General features: G+C 41.3%; 3 protein-coding genes across 5 annotated transcripts in view; 1 reads left to right on the forward strand and 2 right to left on the reverse strand.

Moving 5' to 3' along the window:
- Positions 1-275: 275 nt before the first annotated feature.
- LOC141779985 (uncharacterized) lies at positions 276-8,908 on the reverse strand. Its single transcript, XM_074655024.1, has 6 exons — positions 8,480-8,908; positions 6,392-6,821; positions 4,296-4,441; positions 3,334-3,502; positions 3,068-3,230; positions 276-1,120 (listed from the first exon to the last, which is right to left on the reverse strand). Exons 2-6 carry the CDS (start codon positions 6,695-6,697, stop codon positions 813-815), a joined length of 1,092 nt encoding a protein of 363 aa, XP_074511125.1. The 5' UTR covers positions 6,698-6,821; positions 8,480-8,908; the 3' UTR covers positions 276-812.
- A 2,192-nt stretch (positions 8,909-11,100) lies between these two features.
- pex12 (peroxisomal biogenesis factor 12) lies at positions 11,101-15,383 on the forward strand. 2 transcript variants are annotated; one of them, XM_074657324.1, is made up of 4 exons: positions 11,101-11,328; positions 11,824-11,978; positions 13,288-13,826; positions 14,835-15,383. In XM_074657324.1, the coding sequence occupies exons 2-4, from the start codon at positions 11,856-11,858 to the stop codon at positions 15,280-15,282; spliced, it is 1,110 nt and encodes a 369-aa protein (XP_074513425.1). In that variant the 5' UTR covers positions 11,101-11,328; positions 11,824-11,855; the 3' UTR covers positions 15,283-15,383. The 2 variants fall into 2 exon arrangements, with proteins under 2 accessions (XP_074513425.1, XP_074513426.1); XM_074657325.1 differs by having other exon boundaries at positions 11,827-11,978.
- A 3,096-nt stretch (positions 15,384-18,479) lies between these two features.
- The window catches only part of hdac5 (histone deacetylase 5), an 87,868-nt gene continuing 80,232 nt past the window's right edge, over positions 18,480-26,115 (reverse strand). For both annotated transcript variants that reach the window (XM_074657244.1, XM_074657243.1), the window contains one exon: positions 18,480-25,939. In XM_074657244.1, coding sequence (XP_074513345.1) covers positions 25,900-25,939 — 40 coding nt within the window. In that variant the 3' untranslated portion in view covers positions 18,480-25,899. The remainder of the gene's footprint in view (positions 25,940-26,115) is intronic.

The following is a 26,115-nucleotide window of genomic DNA, read 5'->3' on the forward strand; positions in this document are numbered from 1 at the left end:
CGGATACAGATAATGGATGGATGGATTATTGTGTCTCAGTTTTAATCGTTATTATATTATCTTTTTGTGGGAGAGCAGGTGTGTGTATTCTTTATATGGTATTTAAGCCTTCCCTTGTCATTAGTGATGCAAAGGTTAACTGATATTGTACGCACAGAAAAAACGGTACAAGAGTCAAGAGATTTCGCGATATCGCTACACAACCACCCCAACCTTTCCCCAGTCACATAACTGCTTCAAGCCATTCACAATTATTCCCACACTAAAAGACTATTGTGTACAATGCCTCCTGAAAAATCTGTTTTTTATTTTTCCCATCACAAATGGCTAACAGGACCAATGTGTCAATGTTGACAAACACAGAATATGCGCGGATCTTTATAGTTATTAGTTACTGAATGTTCATTCACTTTAAATTAAGGTTTAAAGTGGCAAACAACATCTTAAATTCTTTATGCTTTGCTTCTTTTTATTATTGAAAGTTAAATAAGTTGCACACTGTTATATTATTATGACATACAGGGAAGAGGTCAAAGGTCAAAATGTCTTTAGAGGTATGGAAATTGTGCTCCAACCACACTTGTAGTGTTCTTCAGGCCTTTCAGACATACAGTACACACTATTGCCTGTTTGAATATCAAAGGAAAAGGGGAATCGGTCAATTCAAGTAATCGTCCATTTGTGGCAGCCATCTTGTATGCTGCATGTCTCCTTTATCACAAGAGGAACCCGGGAGTTCACCCTTCAGTCTCACAGGGTCTCTATATTGTTGGGTTTCCTCCTCCTCCTCTCGCTGTTTGTGACGCGGACTCTCAGGACGGAGGGCTCGAAGTTTGATTCTGTGACTCGGTGTCCCAGTTCTTTCCGCTGTTCCTCTTCCTGTTCCTCTCCGCCATCACCAGAGCCGCCACCACGGTGACCAACACGGTGATGGTGATGACGAGTACGGTGGCGGTCTCCGCGATGCAGAGCTGGCTGTCCACCCAGGCAAGCGAAGCCCCGGCGAGCTGCGGCGGATCCTGGCACGTCACGTTGCGGTAGTCGTCGACGTGGAGGTGGCGAACGTGCAAGATCTTACTGAAGACGCGATGCAGATCGCAGTCGCAGCTCCACGGGTTGCCTGGGGAAGTAACAAGAGAGGTTAGTCCGAGACCCCTAAAAGCAGGGTCTGAAATTAGCACCCGCATATAATAAATATACGCATACATTTGCATAAAGCAGCATATTTGCCCACTCCCATGTTGATAAGAGTCTCAAATACTTGACAAATCTCCCTTTAAAGTACATTTTGAACGGATAAAAAAAGGTGTGATTAATTTTAATTATTAATCAATTGACAGCCTTAATCTTGCTATATCACAAAACGTTCCCGTTATTGCACTAAATCAACGTTATCTTGTCAAAACACAAAACATTTCTCATAATAACGGCATCCAGACTATTTTATTAAAACAAGACTGGATACTTTATTGTGTTTGCTACATACACCAAATATCCTATTACTTTATAGAGAGATACAGCATGTGGTCAGGAATGGTAGTCAGGTCTTAACTGGTGACAGACAGAGGGTGGAATTGTGGGCTTTTATACTGACGAGAGAGAGGCCATGAACTGGATTTGCATTAAGCGCACCATCATTCCTAATGCCATCTGGCCTTGTGCGTAGCCTATTGCTCTTTGCTGGATAGGAGATGTTCATTTTTGTCAGATGATATCCGCCATCTGGTAGCCGACACTGCACGTACCACAAAACAATACGCAAGCAACCCATCAAAACATCCTGCCACATGTCTAGATTATCATGTTATATGATTGATCAGTGCCTGTTTAGGGTTTGAGTCAAACTTTTTCTCCTTTTAACAATATATGTAAACTACATACTACATCCAAGTTTGTATGCATTCATCCTAAATATATATCAGCGTTTTTGTTTTATTGTTGGTGCAACCAACTACACAGCAACTCTTCTGCATAGCGTTATTACTGTTACCGGTTTGTTTAAAGTAGAAGTTTGGAGACATGTTTCAACTTCTTCCTGTGGATTGAGTGTTTCGATACTTTCACAGTATTTATATAGGACTTAAGCCTGCTTTATAATAAAAAAAACATGAAAATCTCACTTTTTTATAATATGGGACCATTGTAGAAGTAATCCCTTTTTAACTATATAAAAATGTGATAAACAATGATAAAAGTATTAATCCTATAACCCTGTGTTTACTACTGAAACAGCATACAATCATAGTGCTGCTGTATTTTGTATAGACCCCAGTGCTGTAACACTCACACTGGCCGCTTCAGCTCACAGCTGTAGTGATGTAATGCTTTCAATGAACTCCAAATCACCTCGCAGCTGCGCGAACTGGGCCTCAACTGAAGGGGCCAAAACAAGGAATCTGTCTCTGACATAATGGATGTCGGGGAGGCACCTAGATCATATGTATGGTATATGCTGATTAGTAGGATATTTTGACAGAGACCAGTAGAAGTGAAGAATACAAAGATATATGGTAGTAAAAGAGGAGGGATGAGTTCTTTGATCTAGCATATAGTGTTGTGATGTGGAGCCCGCGAACAGTCGCGTTCCGGATCGGCTCGAGTTTGGTTGTGTTTTTGTCTGCTGATTTAAAACACAATAAAACTCGGCTTCTTGCATCATACTTGTACAGCATCAAGTGATTCATTTGAGTAACCTCTGTTGACTTTCTGACACCTTTAAAATTGAACATTGAAGAACATTGAACTGGGATCTCAGCCGTTCCAGGCGCAAGGCTTGAGATTTCCAGACTCAACACCTTTAATGAGTGCAACATTATAAACCTCTATATAAGTATAATATTTTAATTATTTTAATTGTGGTGAAAACCGGGACAATTTTTTAGTGACTGTTGAAAACCGGGATATTTGAGTGTTTTACAGATATTTGTTGGGACCCGGGACACGTCAGCTTGAAACCGGGACAGTCCCGGACAAACCGGGATGTCATGGTCACCGTAAGCAAGAGTGGTGTCTCTTCACTTGGTCGACAAAAACGGATCAACAGAACAGCAGTATAGATATTGGATACCTGACAGCTGGATGTGTGTAGCTGATGTATGAAGGCTGATGAAGGTCTTAAACTTGAGGTGATGGAGGTTGTTTCCCTCCAGAGCGAGGACCGCCAGGCTGTAGAGAGGGGCTAGAGCATCCGTGTCTATGTGAGAGATGTTGTTGTTACTCAGCTCTAGCACCTAGACAGACAGACAGACAGACAGACAGACAGACAGGTAATCAGACTGATAACGGGAAACTCGGTATACACACAGAGTCATTTCATTTAGTCATTTTTGGCACCTCTAGTCCAGGCAGCATATCCAGGCTCCCCTGCTGCACCGCAGTCAGTCTGTTGTTTTGCAGGTAGAGCTGTCTGAGCCTGGAGAGGCCCCTGAACACGCCGGGGCCAACTAACACCAGCTGGTTATAACTGAGGTCCAGCTTCTCCATGTTGTCCAGATACTCAAAGCTGACAGAAGGAAGCGAGAGACAATTACAGGGTGAGACACGGAGGCAGGCAGAAAAAGCTCAATCCACATGTGCTGAATACAGCTGTCTACATCTGTGGCTTGTATGGAGAGGTTTGCGTGGCCACTTGGCCCTGATACACCCATGGTTAACTGGTATGCAGGATGAGGGGGTGGACAAAAAGAGGTGAAGGCCAACTTGTTAGCAAACAGTGGCTTATTTAATCTTGCTTCTGTGCACCTGGTGAGTCCAATATTCACTCTCTTTTAGCTCTGTTTTTGGTCTCCTGAGAAAGTCTGGCTCATAGACTGTAGGCCTATATATAAAGATGGACGATGCGTCTCCACTTCCTCCCACTGTACAGAAGTGAAGACAAAATATCCCAGATACATTAGCCGCCATCTTGAGATTTTGACATAATTTAGAGCCAGAGTCTGGGCAGTAGTGATTGGGCGGTGGAGCAATCACGAGCTGAGCATGAGAAACTCACAGCTGACACGTCTCACCTCCTTTTTACAACATCAAATAGGGACGCACAGATACCGATACTGATACCGATACCGGTATCGGGTCCGATAGTGTGCTCATGCTTGTCGTCCGTGGTAAAAATTTCCAAATCGCCTACTGAGGTTAACAGTATGAACATTGAGCAACTGTGCCTCCCTACCCATCAGCCCCTGCTCTGAGGAGCTAAAAGCGGCTGATACTGTAGGAATGATGGTGAATGATAGGAATGATGGTGGAAGAAAGATGGCCTTCCTTTGCACTTTGAGGGCCAATATAGAGACGGGTACCTGTATGCAGGTATATGATATAAGTTGTTGTGCTCCAGTCGCAGATCCTTGAGAGCAGATAGACTGCTTGAGAAGTCGACAGGTAGAGATGTTAACTGGTTCCAACTGAGATCCAGCTTCTCCAGGAAGGACAAAGAGAATAATGCCTGTGGAGAGAAAGAAAGAAAGAAAGAAAGAAAGAAAGAAAGAAAGAAAGAAAGAAAGAAAGAAAGAAAGGAAGAAAGAGAGAAGCATACATTTAACTATTGCCCCTTCTTTTTCTTTTACAGACACAAACATGCTCTTTCCATCATCCCTTTCCCCCTTCCTTCCTTTGCACTGTGACCCAGATGGACCCCAGGAACCTCTTTTTTAACATTCCTCCTTCCCTCTTTCCTTCTCCCTTCATTTCCTCCCCACCCGCTTCGAATGTTATCAGACGATTGAATGGGCGTTATCGGCGGTTATCAGTCTTATAGATATGGGTTAGAAGTGGCCTGCTACACCCTCTAGTACAGGGGTCAGCAACCTGCGGCTCCGGAGCCACATGCGTCTCTTTAGCTCCTCTCCAGTGGCTCCCTGTGGATTTTAAAAATGGAAATGAATAACTGTTTTTTGTTTACATTTTCATTTTTATTCATCATTGTTGTAGGTCTTTGGTACGACGGTACGACGGAGTATTAGGGCCACATTGAGGAGAAACAAATTAATCTGAGATATAAAATAGAATAAAGTCATAATATTACCAGAATAAAGTCATAGGTTTACGAGAAAAAAAGTCGTAATATTATGAGAATAAAGTCATTATATTATAAAGTAGTAATTTTACGTGTTATTTTCTTTTTTTCTCGTAAAGCTATGACTTTATTCTCGTAATATTACGACTTTTTTTCTCGTAATGTTATGACTTTATTCTGGAAATCTCAGATGTTTTTTCCCTCAATGTGGTCCTGATACTCTGTTGTACATTGTCTCTTTGGCCCTCACTGCATTAGACTTATATACTATATACTTAGACTATAAACTGTGTTACCTTCATCACAATGACCCCTGCTCTAGTACATTGGTTCTCAACAAGTGGTCTTTGATGGAGTTCGAGGGGGTCCCCACAAAAATGGGGAATAGTTTAATTTCACAATTTAATGTCACCAGTATATTCTAAGGTTTCACTTCCTCCATGGTTATCTCATCAACTGTGGTTGACAACTACAAAATTCTGGTCTTAATGATATCTAACAACCAACATTTTTTCAGATCGAGGTCCCTGAAGTGATATCTTATCGATCTGTGACCTAATGTGTATCAATTTAGGGGTCCTTGACATGAAAAAGATTGAGAACCACTGTTCTAGTAGGTTCAGAAGCATTAAAGTCTGGTTGTGTCCAGAGGACATTAAACTTTTTCCTTATCATGCTCATTTTCAGGTTCATACTTGTATTTTGGGTTTCTACTAGAACATGTTTACATGCTGTAATGTTTAAAAAACACATTATTTTCCTTATACTGTCTGCTTCGATATACCTGTATTCATGCTCTGTCTGAAACGCTCCGTTTTAGTGCATTTCAATGGAATTGCAACAGAATTGCATTGCTAGGCAACAGCTTGGTTCCATGATTACTTCCTGTCAGCTGATGTCATTAACATACACTGCAACAGGAAACAAACTGGGACACATTTAGAATGTTTACGTTTAAAACTGTGTAATGGTCTAAATATTGTATATTTGTGACATCACAAATGGACAGAAATCCTAATGGCTTGTTTCAAACGCACAGTTTCTGAATACGGGCTGTGTGTATTTCGCTGTATATTGAGCATTTGATAGTTTAACAGTATTTATATAACACTTAAACCTGCTTTATAATATAAAAGACATGAAAATCTCACTTTTTACAATATGGGACCTTTAAGTGATTTGACTTCTGCCACTTCAAATCCTTTCAGTGCTTCAATTGACTCATTAACTACTTAATTGCTTCAACTTCAACTTTAACTCTCAAACCCAAGCAAAAAAAATAGCATTTTAACATTTACATTCTTTCTAAAGTGTCAAGTGTTTCCTGTGCGATTTTCAAGAATGTTGCATTCTAAAGGTCCTCCGTCCCTTCTCTCCTACCTGTGGTTGCATTTCTTGTATCTGGCTGTTTGTCAGCACCAGCACCCGCAGAGACCACAGTCCAGTGAACGCTCTGGTGCCAATCTCGCTCAGATTGTTTCCACCCAGCTCCAGCAGCCACGTGCTGTGCGGGAGGCCTCCCGGTACGCGCTCGAACCCACGGTCCCTGCAGTCCACCAGGTCGGCGTGCTCGTAACAGATGCAGCGGTGTGGACATGACCGCGAGCAATCGACGGATGGAAAAAGGGATGGTGGGGAATAAAAAGCGAGAAGGAAGAAGAGAAGAGCCAGGAAAGGGAGACACATGTTTCCCCCCAGACAGCAAGAGGAGTGAGGGCAGCTTGTTCAGAGGAGCAGTTAGAGTGTGGAAAGTTGAATGAAGCTTGGTAGTTTAACTCTGCTGTCCTCTTTGCCAAGCCTCCCAGTCAGCCTGCAAATAAGCAAGCATAGCTTTTAGTTCAACATCTGGTGACCTGGTGACAATTCCCAACATCTGGAAAAGAGATATTAATTTACTACCTCCTTTTTTTTAAAATATTATTTAAGAATGCACTGTAATACAATGCTATAGAAATACAGTCAAATTCTAACAGTAGTGTACTATTCTTCCAAAATATGAAATACTGTAGACTTTGATTCATTTTTCAGCCCAAAACAACATCAACATTTTGTTTATTTTTTTTACATACATTTTAAGTTAAAATAATGCTTTACAATTTGTCATATGATGCTGCCTGCCCTTTAATATATGTTCAGATAAAGCTGGCACTTGTCTTATCCTCTTATTTACAGTATATGTCTGCAATTTACAGTAGTTTTTATTGATATGAGCAATGAGCGAGGGGGAAACTTTTCAGTAGAGTACTGAACACAGTTAGAAAACATTAATGTAAATTATAATAGCAATAGCATATATACTGTATATATATCTATATATATATATACAGTATATATGCCTGTAATTTGTTATCCATGCTAAACCTAAAAGGTCCCATATCATGCTCATTTTCAGGTTCATACATGTATATTGGGTTCTACTAGAACATGTTTACATGCTGTAATGTTAAAAAAAACCTGTATTTTCCTAAAACTGTATTTACCCTTTGTCTGAAACGCTCCGATTTAGTGCATTTCAACGGAATTGCAACGGAATTGCGGGACACATTAAAAATGTTTACGTTTAAAATCGTGTAATGGTCTAAATATTGTATATTTGTGACATCACAAATGGACAGAAATCCTAACGGCTTGTTCAAATTTCAATTTCTGAATACGGTCTGTGTGTATTTCTCTGTATATTGAGCGTTTTGATAGTTTAACAGTATTTATAAATCACTTAAACCTGCTTTATAATATAAAAGACATGAAAATCTCACTTTTTACAATATGGGACCTTTAACCAAACCACCAAAAATGACTAACATTGACAAAATTGTTGACACCTAAACTAGTTTTTTTTTTTTTTAAACTAATTTTGTTTGGGATTTTTTGCGCACATAGGATTAGATAACAAATTTTCACCATTACATAACTGACTTATTTTTAAATCGTTCTCCTAATTGTTACAGTCCTTTTAACACAGGTTTTTCATACGATTTACTCTCCTTTTCTCCTCCAAATGTAATTACATAATCGCAGTCATTAAAAGCAGAGCAACAGAAAGGATTAAATCCAGCGAGCCCGTCTGAAATTCACACAGCGACAGAGTATAAAAGCAATACTGGGATTCAGCATTTGTTTCTTATTTACTGGAAAGCATCCACAGAATGACCTGTTTGTTTTTTCTCAGAACTTGTTCTCTATCAATACTAAGAAATATTTTTTTATAATGTACATTATTGTCAAGAAACATTACATGATATTTTTTCCAGGGTGTGAAACAATACATGTTTCACACTCATAAAAATGGAAGAAAACACTCTGTTTTGTTTTCCTCTAGTGCATTTTTTTTTTACATTTTTAAGACAAAAACTGACATTTTACATATTTAAGACAAAAACTGAAATCCCCAAAAATAAAGAGTAAAACCAACATCCGAATGACACAGATGTCACCTTTGAGGTCTAAAGCCTACCTCTGCTAACTCACCTCCTGTACTGATGCAGACCCCAGACATCTCCATACTGGATCATCCACCTCTACGTGTCCTCTGACTTCACTGGATGACAGCTCGGCAGAGAGAGAGAACCAAAGGCAGAATGATGATGCTGATGGAGATTCTCAGTGCATTCAGCTGTGTCAGTAATCCTCTAATCCTGTCCCATCACCAAATGTTTCCTCTCATCCACTAAACTCTGGCAGCTTGTACCCCCTCCCTCTCGATTCCTGTTAATACCACTATGGAGCCCTGGCATCCCTCCATCCGTCTGTTTCACTGACTTTAATATTATATAAACACTGTTATAACATCTTGTGAAGAGTTTGAGTGCATGCCGGGAGCCAGATGGATGAGCAACAGAGAAATAGAATGCCAGGGGGCGCCATTCCTCATTTTCTGCATTGAGGTAACAAATGAACAAATAAATTAATAAAGAATGAAATACACTTTTCACCCCTGTAATTCTCGTTTTAGTGAAACTGACTAAACACTTTTCAATATCACGGGACAATATCAGGGACCAATTGTTCACTTATATTATAATAAATACAGTTATTTATGAACACAAACCACTGTGATGTCTCATGTGTGTTTGCAGCTATGGTTAGGGGATGGAACCCTCAGCCTGGAGCGGCTGCAGCACCGCCGGCGATGGCAGGGGGGGGAGTCTCCAAATCCAAATTTCGCAGAGGGCACCAAAAGGGCTAGAGCCGGCCCTGCATGTAAGCATCAGTGCTGGCTGGATTTACAACAAGGGGGCAGCGTACACTTGCCCTGGGGTCCCAGAACTCCAAAGTCTAGGCTATAAATTATAAAGGGAATATGCATCACTAAAGCACAGTATCCACTGACATAAGGGCCTATAGGGTCCTGATTCATAATCTAATCTTGAGGCCTCGTCTTGAAGATGGTGCCGGTGTAAAACTGTAAACCTTCATTATTTCAGTTTTATTATTAGGGCTGTCAAAGTTAACGCGATAATAACAAGTTAATGCTAATTTGTTTTAACACCTCTAATTTCTTTAATGCAAATTGTGATTTTTAGGTTGTAACGGTCTCGGTTTTAAGAGTTAAGATACTAGCGATTGAGCTAGAGTGAAGATACTGGTATATGAAACTAGAAAACCTAAGGAATTCATCGGTACCAACCATGTCATACTAGCTTGTCGGCATGGCCATTTTCAAAGGGGGACCTTGACCTCTGACCTCCAGATATGTGAATGTAAATGGGTTCTACGGGTACCCACGAGTCTCCCCTTTACAGACATGCCCACTTTATGATAATCACATGCAGTTTGGGGCAAGTCATAGTCAAGTCAGCACACTGACACACTGACATCTGTTGTTGCCTGTTGGGCTGCAGTTTGACATGTTATGATTTGAGCATATTTTTTTATGCCAAATGCAGTACCTGAGAGGGTTTACGGACAATATCTGTCATTGATTTGTGTTGTTGATTGATTTCCAGTATTAATTATATACATACATTTGCATAAAGCAGCATATTTGCCCACTCCCATGTTGGTAAGGTCCCATATCATGCTTATTTTCAGGTTCATACTTGTGTTTTGTGTTTCTATTAGAACATGTTTACGTGCTGTAATGTTCCAAAAACCCTTTATTTTCCTCATACCGTTGGCCTAAATATGCCTGTATTTACCCTCTATCTTAAACACTCTGTTTTAGGGCATTTCGACGGAATTGCAACGAAATTGCAAAGCAGAATTGCGTTGCTAGGCAACAGCTTGGGTTCATGTATACTTCCTGTCAGCTGGTGACATTCACATTCACTGCAACAAGGAGTAAACTGGGACACATTTAGAATGTTTATGTTTAAATCTGTGTAAAGGCTCTAAATATTGTAAATTTGTGACATCACAAATGGACAAAAATCATGACAGCTTGTTTCAAATGCAGAGTTACTGAATACGGGCTGTGTGTATTTCCCTGTGGATCGAGCGTTTCAATACTTTCACAGTATTTATATAGGACTTAAGCCTGCTTTATAATAAAAAACATGAAAATCTCACTTTTTTATAATATGGGACCTTGAAAGAGAATACTTAACAAATCTCCTGACAGTCAATGTTTTTTAGCATGACCATGGCCGTTCCATGTTTATTATTGTAACCGTGACAACAACCAAAGGTCCCCTAACCTTTGTAGCCATTTGAACCTCTTGTAGCCCCTCAGGGAAATGAACCCGGCAATGATCTTATATGAATGTGTCAAACTACACGGAGCGATCAAGAATGGTTCGGTGATTCCAAATGAATTCAATATTTATGACTATTGAACATTATGGTTATCAATCATCAAGCATGATGGTTAAACAATATACCATTCTCAAAGTCTTTCCAAAATGTAACACAAGATGGGCAACCGTGAAACAGATGAATTATACTTTATAGTTCAGTCTTGCAGAAAGTAGCCTACATTTGTTATCAGTATCTGAAAAAAAATATGTTACACGTTTTGTTGGATACATTTTGTGTAATATTTTCACATGTATTTCTCTAATTTTGTCAGTGATGCAGAGTCTAAAAGGAACAAGTCGTGTTTCCACCATAAATGTATTAGGTTTTCTCACTTCCTGCAAGAGCTAACGGACCGGAATTACGTACATCTGCGTCATGACGTCAGAGTGCGGAAGTGGTGTTTGTTGTGGGCAGTGCTCTCTGCACGGAGAGTGGTCAGTAACAGAACAAACATGTCTGTCTGTTGTTGCTTTAATGTTCGCTGTTTTTAAAGGACCGTGTGATGTTGATGAAGCCTGAAGAGACGAAGAGACGCCAGGAGTCAGGAGACAGTCAGCGACGCTAACAGCTAACAGGAGAAGGTGACGTCACGTTCACGCTATGTTGTCCATGTTTCACCACATGGCTGTATACATGGGCTATATTAAAGTTACTATTATAGTTAATAATTAGGTACTTTTCATCTTTATTTAGTATTGTCATACACCGTAATGTAATGTAATCATTGTTGGCCATAAACAAGCGAGGAGATCTGTCATATCCAGCCACCTGGGTTGGTAAATACAGTAGTAACTGGGTAACAAGTTAAGAATCTGTTTAATTGGGACGGTTAAGAATCCTTCTTTTATCTGGCTGGTTAGATGAAATGATGGTCAATGAGTGGTTCAGTGTCTTTGGGGGGTTATGCAAATACATTTACAATAAGAACAGCTGTAGGGGTTTTATCTTTCAGAAAAATACAAGCTTCTGTGACTTAGATTTAATGTTATGCATGTATGTCATTCCTCCAGGCTATTCCACTGTTTGTACACTTATGCTGCGATGTAAAACGTCCTTGTGTTGTGTTTCTGCAGCAGCAGCAGCAGCAGCAGAGGCAGCAGCAGCAGCCATGGCTGAGGCCGGAGCCCATCTGACCTCCACCGCTGTGAATGAGCAGCCGTCCATCTTTGAGGTCCTGGCGCAGGAGTCTCTGATGGAGGCGGTCCGACCGGCACTGAGACACGCTGTCAAGGTGAGGGAGGGCCTTCAAAAGAAACTCCCTTTACATTCAGATCATGATATTTAGGAACATTATTTTTTTAAGGAAAAAATACTTATTTCAATCCTTCATGCCGACCTTAAGTCTTGTGTGATCCTCAAGGATCCTCACAGTCTGTAGGGTCAGACTGTTCATGATAACAAGACTCGGTCAAAACCGAGTATCTGGCCGGACCGTTTATGTCGGGATGTGAATTTGTGGCTAAATTGTTCTACCAATAGTCAGTGGTCATGTCTATAATGTTTTGTGAACAGTTTTTTTCACTTATATCTTAATGTTTGATTGAAAGACAACTTATAATGAAGCAAATGACATTCAGTAATAGTAAATGGTAACATTAACTAGTCAGTATATTATACATTTTATACAAGGTGAAAAGGTATTAGTATGACATACAGTCTGCAAGGTTAAAAGTATTTCAGTTTTTTATTAAAGCATGTGTATCAAAAGCATTCATCATATAAGTGGTGTGTAACAATTTATAAAATACATCGCCAAAGTTTATCAGCGTTGATATTCTCCCGCTGTCATCACTGACGTTGCTGCTGTATTTATTCCTAGATGGAGTGTTAATGCAGCAGCTACAATGTTAGCGTAGCCTGGCACTGATCAATCCAAACTCCATTCAGAAAACAAGCATTTCAGAAGTTGTTTGCTTGTCGTCTTGCGGACAGACCTGACACAGCATGAATTCAGACTTTTTACTAATCAGCATATTCTGCTTTAAACCATATTTGTTGGCCTTTAGCCTTTCCAAAACAAGTTGACTTTTTAAGGAAAGACTATCTCATTTAATACACTGAATCTCTTTACTCCAATTGAGGATTTGAGGGGTAGTTCCCCTTTAACGTTAGTGTAAAGTTAGAGCAGTTACCAACACGTGAGGAAGAGTTGCAGGAAGGCAGTGTGTAACGTTTATTGATCTGCTCACCGTCGCTGGGTTCCTAAGACTTTTGTCGTTACTACTCACTGCATTTTACTTCGCTGTCTCTCGCACACATTCAATTTACCGACATCAATATTCTGTCCTCTTCTTGTGCAGTTTGTCACAGGGAGTAAGACACACTTGCCGTTTGTTGATGCAGCTTGTGGAGAAATTAGGAGCGTTTGTTTTGATGGAAAGGATCTCTCTGCTAATACAAACATAGCAGAATCGTTGCCACATAAAAATTAAATGGCCTAAATCGAGGCTGAGATTGAATTGTGATGAAGCCCTAAATTGTGCTCTGCAAAGAAACTTCAACCTTGGTTCTAACTACCCGCTTGTTGGTGACCTTCTCAGGTTCTGGCAGAGTCCAACCCGTCCCGTTTTGGGTTCCTGTGGCGACGCTTTGACGAGGTCTACCTGCTGCTGGACCTCCTCCTCCAGAACCACTTCCTGTCTCACTGCAGCGCCTCCTTCTCTGAGAACTTCTACGGCCTGAAGAGAGTTCTGGGAGGGCGAGGACCTGTTCCCGTTCGCCTGGGGCTGCGCGGGAAGTCACACTGGCGCTCTCTTCTTCTCCTCTGCCTGGCGCCGTACCTGCGGGCCAAGCTGGAGGCGACGCTGGCGCGGCAGAGGGACGAGGAGGACTTCTCCATCCGGCTGGCGCAGACCAGGAGCCAGAGGCTGTACCGGGCGGCCGTGGCGGCGTACCCGTACGTCAGCTCGGCCTGGCAGGCCTGGGTCTTCTGCCAGCAGCTGCTCTTTGTCTTCGGGGTCGCCAGGAGCCATAACCCCCTGCTGTGGCTGGCCAGGGTCAGACTGGCACGACTTAACATCCAAGATCTCAGAGACATGGAGCTGAAGACCAGCCCAAGTGGCAACCCAGCGGATGGGAGGTACAGTTTAAACACATTCTAAGTGTGTGTGTGTTATTAATGCTATATTAATAGCTTCTCCAGTCAGTGGTAAGAGTTGTAACTCTTCTGTAACTCCTTCTCCAAATGGAGAACAATCTTTTTTTCTCTTCTTTGAGGCTTATAGGCAGCAGCTGTATTCATATTTTCTCGTTGTTTCTGGTCCTCTAGTACGTCGACTGACGCGGCTAAATGTGTTGTTATTTTTGTCTGCTGGTATCTGACGGCAGGACTGTGAAATTCTTCTTTTTATTCTTCGGTAACATTTTTTGGAATGAAACACGTCCACAAACGGAGCAAAATTCTATTATATGGCAGTCTGGGTGGCGTTGATCATGGTATTGATCAAATCTAAGGATTAAATACTATACTATGACTTTTTCTTTTTAGCTTTTTTCAACATACTATACTATGAAGTGTTTTTTTTTACTTTTTTTAACATACTATACTATGACTTTTTATAAACGTTTTTTGACATAATATACTATGACTTTTAAATTTTTTTCGAAATACTATACCATTACTTACCATTTGTATGCCTTTTTCTGACATACTATGACTTTGTTTTTTACTTTTCTCAACATACTATACCGTGACTTTTTTCTTTTACCTTTTTCGACATATTATACTATGATAATTTTATGACTGTTTTCAACATACTACACTATGACTTTATTTAACTTTTAAAAAATACTATACTATGATTTTTATAAGCGTTTTTCGACATACTACACTATGACTTGTTTGATATACTACACTATGACTTTATTTTTACTTTTTTCAACATACTATACTATGACTTTTTGTGCAGGTCAGTGCAGTTAAAGTTTGGTGAAACCTAGAAACACGCAACATAAAACCTCCCAGAATAACGTAAGAGAGAGTTTAGGTTAGGAGGAATATGTGTAATTAGTGTTCTTGCAGGAGTCCCACCGTCAGACAAAGTTCTAAAATCCACCACCCACAATGCATTGTTCTTCTGTTTTGCAGCCTGGTGCAGAGAGCATGGTGGTTGATGTCCCAGGCGGCGCGGGGCGTGGCCGTGTCCCTCTCCACCTCCCTCTCGCTGGGCGTCTTTTTCCTGCAGTTCCTGGAGTGGTGGTACTCCTCAGACAACCAGAGCACTGTGAAAAGCCTCACCTCCCTGCCCGCTCCTCCACCCCCCCTCCACCTGCAGCAGCAGGAAGAGCAGAGCGGTCGGGACTCCCCGTCCATCTCGGCCGACCGCAGCAAAGAAACTCAGCCTCCCGGCCCCGACAGCAGCAACTGCCCGCTGTGCCGGAGGCTACGTGCGAACGCTACAGTGCTGTCCACCTCCGGCTTCGTCTTCTGCTACCGCTGCATCTACATGTATGTGAAAGCCAACCGCCGCTGCCCGGTCACCGGCTATCCCACCGAGCCGCAACACCTCATCAAGATCTACTCACCGGAGAGTTAGATTGTAGTCGCTCTCCGACTACGAACTCTCTCAGAAAGACAGAAAGTGGCCTTGTTTTTAAAAAGAATTCATTAGCAGTGAGTCAGCTAGTTTCTACAGAGCCCCCCCCCCTCCCCCCCCCCCTCCCCCCCCACCCCCCCAGACCCCCAGACCCCCAGGAGAAAATGTTTAGTAACTCGTTCCTTCAAGTTACTTCATAGAGAACTTCTTCCAATCATTCCTGACAGTCCACACATTGCTGATGTACGGAGCCCCCCTAGATGATGTACTTCAGTAAAGTTGGAAAGATATTGACAGATTCAAACTTCCTGGATCAATAACTCATAACAGAAACGTTGTTATTACACCAACGAGGGCTCTTTCTAACCCACAGTTAGGTAGACAACGAGCTACAGGCTCATTTTAATCAACACATAACACTGGTCTCTATGTGCAGCCGGCGGTGAGACGAGTGGTCAGGGACCGTCTACAAAGTGCAACGCAGAAAAGAGAAACATATTCAATACCTTCAGTATTATACAGTGTAGTACCATCAAAATAACTTCACACATCAATGATCTCCTCATAGTTGTACTACAACACTCCGTTTGGAAAAATTTGCTTTTGCAGAATTTTGGTGAATTTTGAATGGGAAAAATATTCAATAACTTCACTTTCATAAAGTGTAGTGCCATCAAAATGTCTTAATTAGTTTAATAAGTATAATCAGGAAGAGACCAGTGATGTGTGAAGTGATTTTGGTGGTACTACACTGCATAATACTGAAGCTATTGAATAGTTTTTCCATTAAAAATTCAAGTTACTAACTCGAGGGCACGACTTAATAATTTTTTTTCCCTAGGGGTCTAGGGGGGCTCCGTAAGTTTCCCTCTGCAGCTGAGTGCTGGATGTTTGTCTAATGTCTACTGTCGTTTTTCTTTTGTATAAAACAGGCTCTCCAATGTACATAGTGTTTGATAAATTGTTCGGTGATGCCAGCTGATTGAGATGTGCTGCAGGAGTTTTCTCTCTGCTCACATCACATTTAATATTTATAAATTCATTTTTAAATTGTTTCCTCAGTGGCATTGTGTTGTTTTTTGTCTCTACTCCATGTATGGTGACTTAGTGGCAACAAAATGTTAGCAGCTAACTCAGCCAGGGTCAGGCTGGTGATTGAATGGCTCCCTCTGTCTCTCACCATCAGTAACCTGATGCAGATCAATTTTTTAAAGGCTGATTCCAGTTTGAGGATATTTAACTGACTAATAAAAAAATAAATAAAATGGGGGTTACAACTAATGATGATTTTAATTATTAATTTAGTCAATTATTCTCTCAATTAATCTTTTGGTCCATAAAATGTCAAAATAGTCAAAATAGAAATAAAATAATTATTAATTAATAGTTATTATGTACAGAGGATGAGGCACTGAAGGACTAACGTTACGCTCAGTGTTGTAAATAACATATTCCGATTTTTCCGTAGCCTGCGCATTAATTTGGAATGGTGAACAGACAGTTTCGTAGGTGTCCATTATCAGGAATTAATGGACACCCTACAGTCAATTAGCATTTAGTATTCACCCAGACCTTGGTATAAGACATATTATGGCATACTATACTGTGACTTTTTAATGACATGCTATATTATGACATTTTTGTAATATACTATGAGTCTTTTATGAACTTTTTACATTATACTATACGATGACTTTTCTATGACATATTATACAAACATTTTTAGCATACTAGACTATGACTTTTGTTTGACATTTTTGTATGACTTTTTATGGCATACATTTATGATATTTGATGGTGTACTATACTGACTCTGAATTTTTTATGGCATAATATACTATGACTATGATTTTTATGACATACTATATTATGACTTTTTTGACATACTATAATATGACATGACTTGTTTTCAACATGCTATACGGTGACATTTTTGACTTTTTTTCGACATACTATATCATAATTTCTTTTTGGCATATTACAGGATATTATGACTTTTATTTTTATTTTGACTTTTTCAACATACTATCCTATGACTATTAGGATTTTTGTGACATACTACACTTTGACTATTTTGACTTTTGTCGCAGACTATATCATGACATTTTTGAAATTTTTCGACATGAAGTACTATGATGTCTGACTTTTCTTTACATATTATCCTTATGACTTACTATACTATGACCTCTTTAACATACTATCATATAACTTTTTTGACATACTGTAATATGAGTTTAATTTGACATACTACACTGACTTTTTTTAAACTTTTTTTTCGACATGCTATATTATCATTGTTTTATGACTTTTTTCGGCATACTATACTATGACTTTTTTCCGAGTACCGATACAAGTACTTCTCTGTGCCAAAAGACCCTCGTTAACAGCCAGCTGGAGGTGGTGAGCGACACACGGCAGGCTGGGGAGTCCTGCATACGAGGCGGTGCGCCGCGACCGTGCTTCTCGGGGCTGTGGCCCAAGTGTCACCGGGCCGACTATCCTTAGTGCGCACCAACCGCGTTGTGCCCCCAGGGCGGGGCTCGGCCCACGTGAAAGGTGTCAGGGGTCTGCGGCGATGTCGGCAACCCACCCGACCCGTCTTGAAACACCGACCAAGGAGTCTAACGCACGCGCGAGTCAGAGGGTGCAAGTAAAACCCCGTGGCGCAATGAAAGTGAGGGCCGGTGCGCGCTGGCTGAGATTTCATCCCGGCCCAGCGGGGTCGGGCGCACCTCTGGCCCGTCTCGCCCGCACCGTTGGGGAGGTGGAGCGTGAGCGATAGGACCCGAAAGATGGTGACGAGAGGTTAACGTCACGCTGCCGTAAAGTGGTATCGGTGAGGTTGTATCGGAGCCGTTTTGCGAGTACAAGTACATGAGCACAGTATCGGACCCGATACCCGATACCCGATACTGGTATCGGGTATCGGTGCGTCCCTAATATTTTGTATTGTAGACTTTACTTTTGAGAGTCAAGCTTGTCAATTTAAAACCTGCTGCTGACCTGGACACTGTTCAGATGACATATTCGTTTTTCTTCTGGCTTTGCAAACATTTTGAAAGATGATTTCATAATAATGGATAATAATGACGTGCAGGGCTGGAAGATGTGAGGGGGGAACAGCTAACCCTGCTCTGTCCAAAAGGAGCTTTAGAGGTGCTGGATGGCAGAGTGTTGGACCAAATGGAACCGACAGTCGGTGAATTGCTTTATTGAGTTTCCAGACAAGTTTAACAACAGGCCCACTTTAAAAAAACACAAAGAAACAGATAATCAGGATCAACGTCACAACATTACAGTGAGAGTAATAAAAAAAAGGGCTTCATTAAAATGTCCACCAACCCCTGAAAATTAAAGTGTGAAGAATCACAAGAGTCACCTTCTTCCCTTTTTAAGCTCCTGCAACACAATTCATCAACAGGAAATCAGGACGAAGAAGAAAAAAACGGGGCTGAAACTTCGAAAAAAGGGGACAAGTATCATCATCAATAATAGTCACAGTAATAGATTGCTCGAATAGCGTGTATTGCACATGTGTACACATATATGCACTTTATATACATGTGAGTCGGCGAGAACTAGACACATGTTGTATCGTCGCAAACAGGAAAGAATCTGGAGAAAACGACAGCACGGACAGAGAGAAGAGTCAGGAATGTGCTTCAGTGATCGGTTCCAACGAAAACGGCGTTTTCCGATTTTTCAGTCACGAGCCGGACGAGAGAGAAAGGTAACAGAGAGAACGTCTCCCCTCGAAAAAGAGACGGAGGTAAAGGAGGAGGAGAGAGAAGGTGACAGTCACACTGATGCTGAACCTCCTCTGTCCCACCCAGGAGTCCAAAAATACACCTTCCCCCCCCACCACACCGCATCATAGCAGGACACTACATTTACACCACAGTATCAAACATATCAAGAAATATACAGTATTAACTTGTGTAGCAAAATAGTCTGTGTGTGCGTGAGAGTGCGTGAAACCTTAGTGTGTGTGTGTGTGTGTGGGGGGGGGGTGGTAGCGACAGTAAAGCTGTGTAGCCTCTCTGGACTAGGGAGGCAAGATTCATCACCCTGATGTACAAACCATCAGACTCAGCACTATCCTGTACAGGGTAGAAAGTGGTACAGATGGTCCCCCCCCCCACCGGCTCCTCCAAACTCTCAGTTTGTCTCAGTACAAACCAACCAGAACTGAGCGTGATCAGCGCAGCACTGAACCGGCTTCTTAAAGCTTTCAGTCTGCAATCTGTGCTTATGTGTGTGCCCTCCAGCAGCAGTGGAAGACCAAGCAGCAACTCCCCCCCCCCCCCCCCCGACTCCAAGGATAATTCTGTTTGTTACCATCTGAGTTTTATTTTTATATTTTTTGTCATTTCTGTCGATTGCGATAACTCACAAAAGTAATTGCTGAAATCTCGGCGACTGTATATATATATAAAGATGGACGACATGACAGCTCCCCAAAAGCGAAGCCAAATCATCTGGATCGCCCCCTGGTGGCTGGCTGCAGTATAGGCCATAAAGCCAGCCCCCCTCCATGTTAGCGGATGGGACGTTGACTAAAAAGTCAAAGTACACATCAAATACACTTTTCCCAAAGATGGTTTCTATCATTTTAGGTAGTTCTTATCACGCTTATCATTTTTCTGATAAGTTTGGTTTTAATTAGTTATTTGACAGCTGCTCTGAGTAAAGTAGTCACCAAACAGCTACCGCGGTGCTGACGAAGCAGCTAGGTGGCTCACGCTAAGAAGGTGCGGCCGTGCTCGGCTTGCGATTGGCTCGGGTGGGACCTTGATACCGCAGCTGCAGGCCCCCCCCCCGATCACTACTGCACAGCCTCTGGCTCCAAATGACGTCAAAATCTCGAGATGGCAGCTCCCATATCCAGGACATTTTGGCTTAAATTTTGTACAGTGGGAGGAAGTGGAGACGCATCGTCCATCTACATATACAGTCGTTTGAACGGTGTGTCTAAAGTTGCAAGTATTTATAGCTGTTCATAGGCGGGTTAATAGCCAAGTTCCCATACAAATGTTATTTATTTATTATTATTTTTTTTATATATATATATATTTGTATATTTCTAGAAAATTGGCAACAAAAAAAAATGCAAATGAACTTCTTTTATGTGAATATTGGAAGATGGGTGGGTAAACCTCCGCAGAAGAAGAGGGGGCAACAACAAGACGTAACAACCAGATAAATCGCGAGATGATACGCGCGTAAGAAAATTTTAGAAAAAAAATCTGCGAAAAAAGTTTGCTTGCTCTAAAGAAAAAGAAGAAAAGAAATCACTCTTTGGTTAAACTGCTTGCAACTCATCTCACATTGAATCTACTGAAGGTCCTGAGTAGACATGGCTTCTCTTTGGGTTGTGAACAGCTGTCAGGGAGCCTCAGGAATTATCTCTCGGAACGCCGTTGGTGCACAGCTATGGCGAGTATGGAGAGCGTTTGTTTGTTTCTGACTGCTCATCTTTCTTGCTCTGTTATTTTATTGAAGTTCTTGCGCTTCCAGATTAACTCGGAGAGTCTTATTAATTATGGGAATGATGGCTAAAACTACAAAAAAAATAAGGCCCAAGTTGTGATAAACCAGAACTGATAATGGCCACTAGATGCTAATAATAAATAATACCAAATTACTCAGCAGACAATTTGTATTCATTAGTTGTTGATGGTAGTTTAAAACACACTTAAAGGTCCCATATTGTGCTCATTTTCAGGTTCATACTTGTATTTTATGTTTCTACTAGAACATGTTTACATGCTGTAATGTTTAAAAAAATATATATTTTCTTCATGCTGTCTGCTTGAATATAGCTGTATTCACCCTCTGTCTTAAACGCTCCCTTTTAGTGCATTTCAACGGAATTGCGTTGCCTGGCAACAGTTTGGGTCCATGTTTACTTCCTGTCAGCTGATGTTATTTACATACACTGCAACAGGAAAAAAACTGGGACACATTTAGAATGTTTATGTTTAAAACCGTGTAATGGTCTAAATATTATATATTTGTGACATCACAAATGGACAGAAATCCTAACGGTTTGTTTCAAACGCACAATTTCTAAATACGGGCTGCATGTATTTCTCCGTATATTGAGCGCTTCGATACTTTCACAGTATTTATATAGCACTTAAACCAGCTTTATAAAATAAAAGACATGAAAATCTTACTTTTTACAATATGGGACCTTTAAGGAAGGCATTTTTAAGTGGGCTATAAATTGCTTCATTGACAGGCTTCTGTGGTAGTTGCCGCTTGCTTGTTCCACTGCTGCTGTTTTGTTCCTTTGTGCCCGCATGAACTCCAGTCGAGTTCAGACATCAACACCATCCCACCATGTTCGATGGCTAATTTCTGTCGGTCTTTGGGGACATCTTGAGTTACCAACTCCACCCCCCAACCGGAGACGCTGCTATTACTGAATACAAATATGATGGACAAAATGGCCTTAGTGTTTTACATTAGTACAAAAAGACTACACTGAACCGCCTGGAAACACAGCTCAATAAATCAATCAATGTGTTGATCAATCAATAACTCTGTCCGTTCCACCTGACAGGTAATAACACACAAACGGCACGTGTTTAAAAGCTCCGTGAATGACGTAAAGCCGTGACGCTGCCTGCTGTGTTACCATGGGCTAACGGGCTGTCCTATCAGTGTCATATTGCTTTGAACAGATGAGACCCAGAGGTAGCAGCGTCGGCTACAACACTCGCTACACCGCGGAGGGTCCTGGGAAAAAATGGACTTTAAGTGAGGTTGAAGATTGTGTCCGGCAGAGTTAGCTTACTGACGTCACTCCATAGTGTTTCTGAGTTGAGTTTCTCTAGATATTGGTAATAGACTGGTCCAGCTCTGAAGCAGGGCGTCTTCAGGGAAGCAGACAACGCTAGCTCGAAGGTGTTAAATTCACATTTCAGAGCATATCGGTTGCCTCCACACGGCTCTCAACGTGGTGACGACTTGGCCGGCGGGCTCGCAGCTAGCAGAGCTAACAGCACTAACAGCACTAACAATGGCAATAGAGTGTTTTCCGGGGATTTTTGTAGGCCAACCAGGAAGTTAGCATCGTCCTGGTTCCCTCCACAAAAAGCCAAAGGGATTGTTCCATTGGGTTTTGGATTATTGCAGAAAAAGGAGCTCTTTGGCAAACACACGTTTACCAAATGAGTTAGCATTTTAGCACTTTCGGTTCCTTCGTCTGGAAGTCGATGAGTTTTTTGAATGGGTTTTTAGTTAGATGCCTGAAATAAGGTCTGTGGTTAACACGAGCTGAAGAGATAATCTTTTGTTCTACGACATAAAGCACATCAATAAATACCCCACTAATGGAAGCCATTTTGTTTCTTAAAAAAGGCGGTTGCTAACAAGTGGCTAAATGAGACTACTAAACGTCATTACGCCGACTCGTCCGCCGTTACAGCCTCGTCGTTTATACTCGCGCTCATGTGACCTTGATGTAGTTAGTTTATAGCCTAACGTTAGCTTTTTACTTCTGGCAACTGCATTAATGCTTCAAAAATCATAAAAGTAGTGTTCATTAGTGAAGATTATCTTGCTGAACAAAACGTGTAAGTATCATAAACATGTGTTTGCAACAGAGCTTATTTTCTGTAATAATCCAAAACCCAATGGAACAATCCCATTGGCTTTTTGTGGAGGGAACCCAGGGCGATGATAACTTCCTGGTTGGCCTACAAAAACGACATCATCCCTGGAGCACCAACTAAAGTCTTTAAAATGAGTTGGTGCAGTGTAAGCGCGGAGCTGAGGAAGTGTAAGCGCGGAGCTGAGGAAGTTGGGGTTAAGTAAATGGCACCAGAGCAATAAGGGTTAATTAGGGTTAACCCATTTTTTTTTTTTCAAAGGTTAGCTTATTGTTAGCTTGAGAAAATGATTTCATATAACATAACAATTACGCAGTCCTGCATCACCATTTTAGTCACTGAGTGGTCCATAAAAATTGGTTACAGCAAGAATATTGAAAATATGAATTTACAAAATGGTAGGCAATCTTCTTAGCCACCTCATGACCTCATTTACTCTGACCAAGAAACGTCTTCTCCTTTAAAGGTCCCATATCGTGCTCATTTTCAGGTTCATACTTGTATTTTGTGTTTCTACTAGAACATGTTTACATGCTGTAATGTTAAAAAAAAACTTTATTTTCCTCATACTGTCTGCCTGAATATATACCTGTATTTACCCTGTCTGAAACGCTCCGTTTTACTGCATTTCAACAGAATTGCAACGGAATTGCGTTGCCTGGCAAGTTTGGGTCCATGTTTACTTCCTGTCAGCTGATGTCATTCACATACACTGCAACCAGGAATAAACTGGGACACATTTATATATATATATATTGTATATTTATGACATCACAAATAGACAGAAATCCTAACGACTTGTTTCAAACGTTCAATTTCTGAATACAGGCTGTGTGTATTTCTCTGTATATTGAACGCTTCGATACTTTCACAGTATTTATAAAGCACTTAAACCTGCTTTATAATATAAAAGACATGAAAATCTTACTTTTTACAATATGGGACCTTTAAACTCAGAATTTAATTGTCTTTATTTTGGCACAACATCTTATAAGTCGCTAGGCAGTTTCCAACCATCTGTTGAGCCTCTCAGTGGCTGAAATGTCCGAGTTACAGGATCTGGGGATTCAGAACCGTGATATGTAGCACAACGGTCAAGGCTATGAATATCATAAAGCCATGGAGGGACAAGGTAATTTCCTGTTGGGACTACAAAAATGCATCATCACTGGACCAATCTATTTACCACATGACCCCTGACCTTAACATCCCCCTTTTTCTGTAGTTGCTGCTGTTTGCCTGCGGAGGGCAGCGCTGCCCTGCCTGCTCCTGCCAGAGGAACTGGAGCTCGCTGTTCACCCACAACAACAACAACAACAACAACAATAACAACCACTGCGACAACATCCAGCCATCCTCAACATCTGTAAACAAACAAACAAACAAACAAACAAACAAACAAACAAACAGGTGGCGGTCTGAAGACATCAGACCCGTGTGCTTACTTCCTGTCAAACAGCCAAACCTTTTAAAACATCAAATCTCCAAATAGAATATATTCATAAATCCAATCTGATTGGATAAAACAGTTTACATATATATATATATATATTTATATATAGAATATTATCTTTTTTTTTATACAAAAAGAGAAATTATTTTGTGTTTTTATACATATTATGTATGTACAGATATAGAAAAAGTGGCCGCGCTGAGTCTGCTGTGACGTAACCGTGGGCAACAGGACAGGAAACAGTATTTACACCAAAGAGGAAATATTAAAATAATAAAAAAAAGAGGGACGTGGTGGTCGTTGTGGTGTTTCAAAAACGTGCCACAATCCCACAATCCCCTTTGGGAGAAGAAGGGATGGGGCTCAGGTCACAAGACTCCCACCAACATGAGTGAAAGAGAGAGAGAGAGACAAACGAGTCGACCCATGAATACTGCTAGAACAAGGCCTGATCCTGAGACACTGAACACCAGAGCCCATAAAAGTCTGATTGAATATTATTATTAACGTTACATTAATATTCAATGGAGTCTTTTACTGGGGATTTTCTAGTGTGTAATGATGGCTTTAGAGGCTTTTTCTTCCCTAAAACAAAATTGGGAGTACCTGGCATGAATGTTGTCAGATTTAAAAAAAAAAAAAAAAAAATACAATTCTTAGCAGTTTCAATACATTTCTGAATATATATATATTTATATCAACTCTCGTGATTCTCTCTCTCAAGGTTGCTGAATAGTGAACAAATTAAGGCATCCAGATGAAGAAACAAAGACTCCGAAATGAAACGACAGCAGTGTGAGCGTGTGCATCGGTGTGTTTCTTCAGTCCTGATTGGCTGGTTGGTTTGCTGAGGTGCTGCGGCGGTGGTGTTGTTTTGTGGTGTTTGTGATTGGACGTTTTTTGAAAAAAGGCACCTAGTTCCTCCTCCTCCTCTGTTCATTTTTGCTCCTCCTTCGCCGGCCGACCCCGCGTTTGCTCAGCGTGTCTCGCCGACAGACGAGAAGACAAGTCGTCCTCTCGGTGTCTGACATTTCGACGGGATTCAAACTCAGGTTTTTTTCCACAGTTATCGTCCCCCGCTGTGGAAAACAGAGGAGTAGGGACGAAATAGAAAGACAAGAATGATTGTGAGGTGGAAGGCAGAACTTCAGTGGTTGCTGTGTACAGGTATGCAGGTTTACAAGACGTGTCTCCTTGCTGACCCCCCCTCCTCCTCTGGTTTCCATGGAGATGCCAAACAAGTCGTCTGCTCCTCCTTCGGGCTGATGAACCAGTAGAAAAGAGATGTGTCCTTCTTTATCACAGTCCCCCCGCCTTCTCCTCCTGCCACCATAATGTTCTCCTCAACCAAGAGTCCTCCACAACAGCACAATTCCACTCCGTGTGTGTGTGTGTGTGTGTGTGTGTGTGTGTGTGTGTGTGTGTGTGTGTGTGTGTGTGTGTGTGTGTGAGAGTGTGTGTGTGTGTACCTACACACACTCTGTAGCGGGAAGAGGAGGTGCCAGAAGGAGGTGAATATTTGTGCGGTTCTCGTTTAAGTTCTTCCTACAATACGGGCTCTTCTTCCATTGGCTCCTCTGTGGACCTGAGGGCAGGTCAGAAGAAACAATTCAATAGCACTTGTCAAAATATATGCAGTACATACAGTGCATGGTTTATGACGAAGAAAATAGATAAACCTCAAGTTTAATATTAGACCTTGTGACACGATTCTACGGAAGCCCTGAGAGGCAAATGAGAAAAAGAAATTCTGGTGACCCA

Source organism: Sebastes fasciatus, chromosome 13 (assembly GCF_043250625.1).
Source record: "Sebastes fasciatus isolate fSebFas1 chromosome 13, fSebFas1.pri, whole genome shotgun sequence".
Classification (NCBI taxonomy): domain Eukaryota; kingdom Metazoa; phylum Chordata; class Actinopteri; order Perciformes; family Sebastidae; genus Sebastes; species Sebastes fasciatus.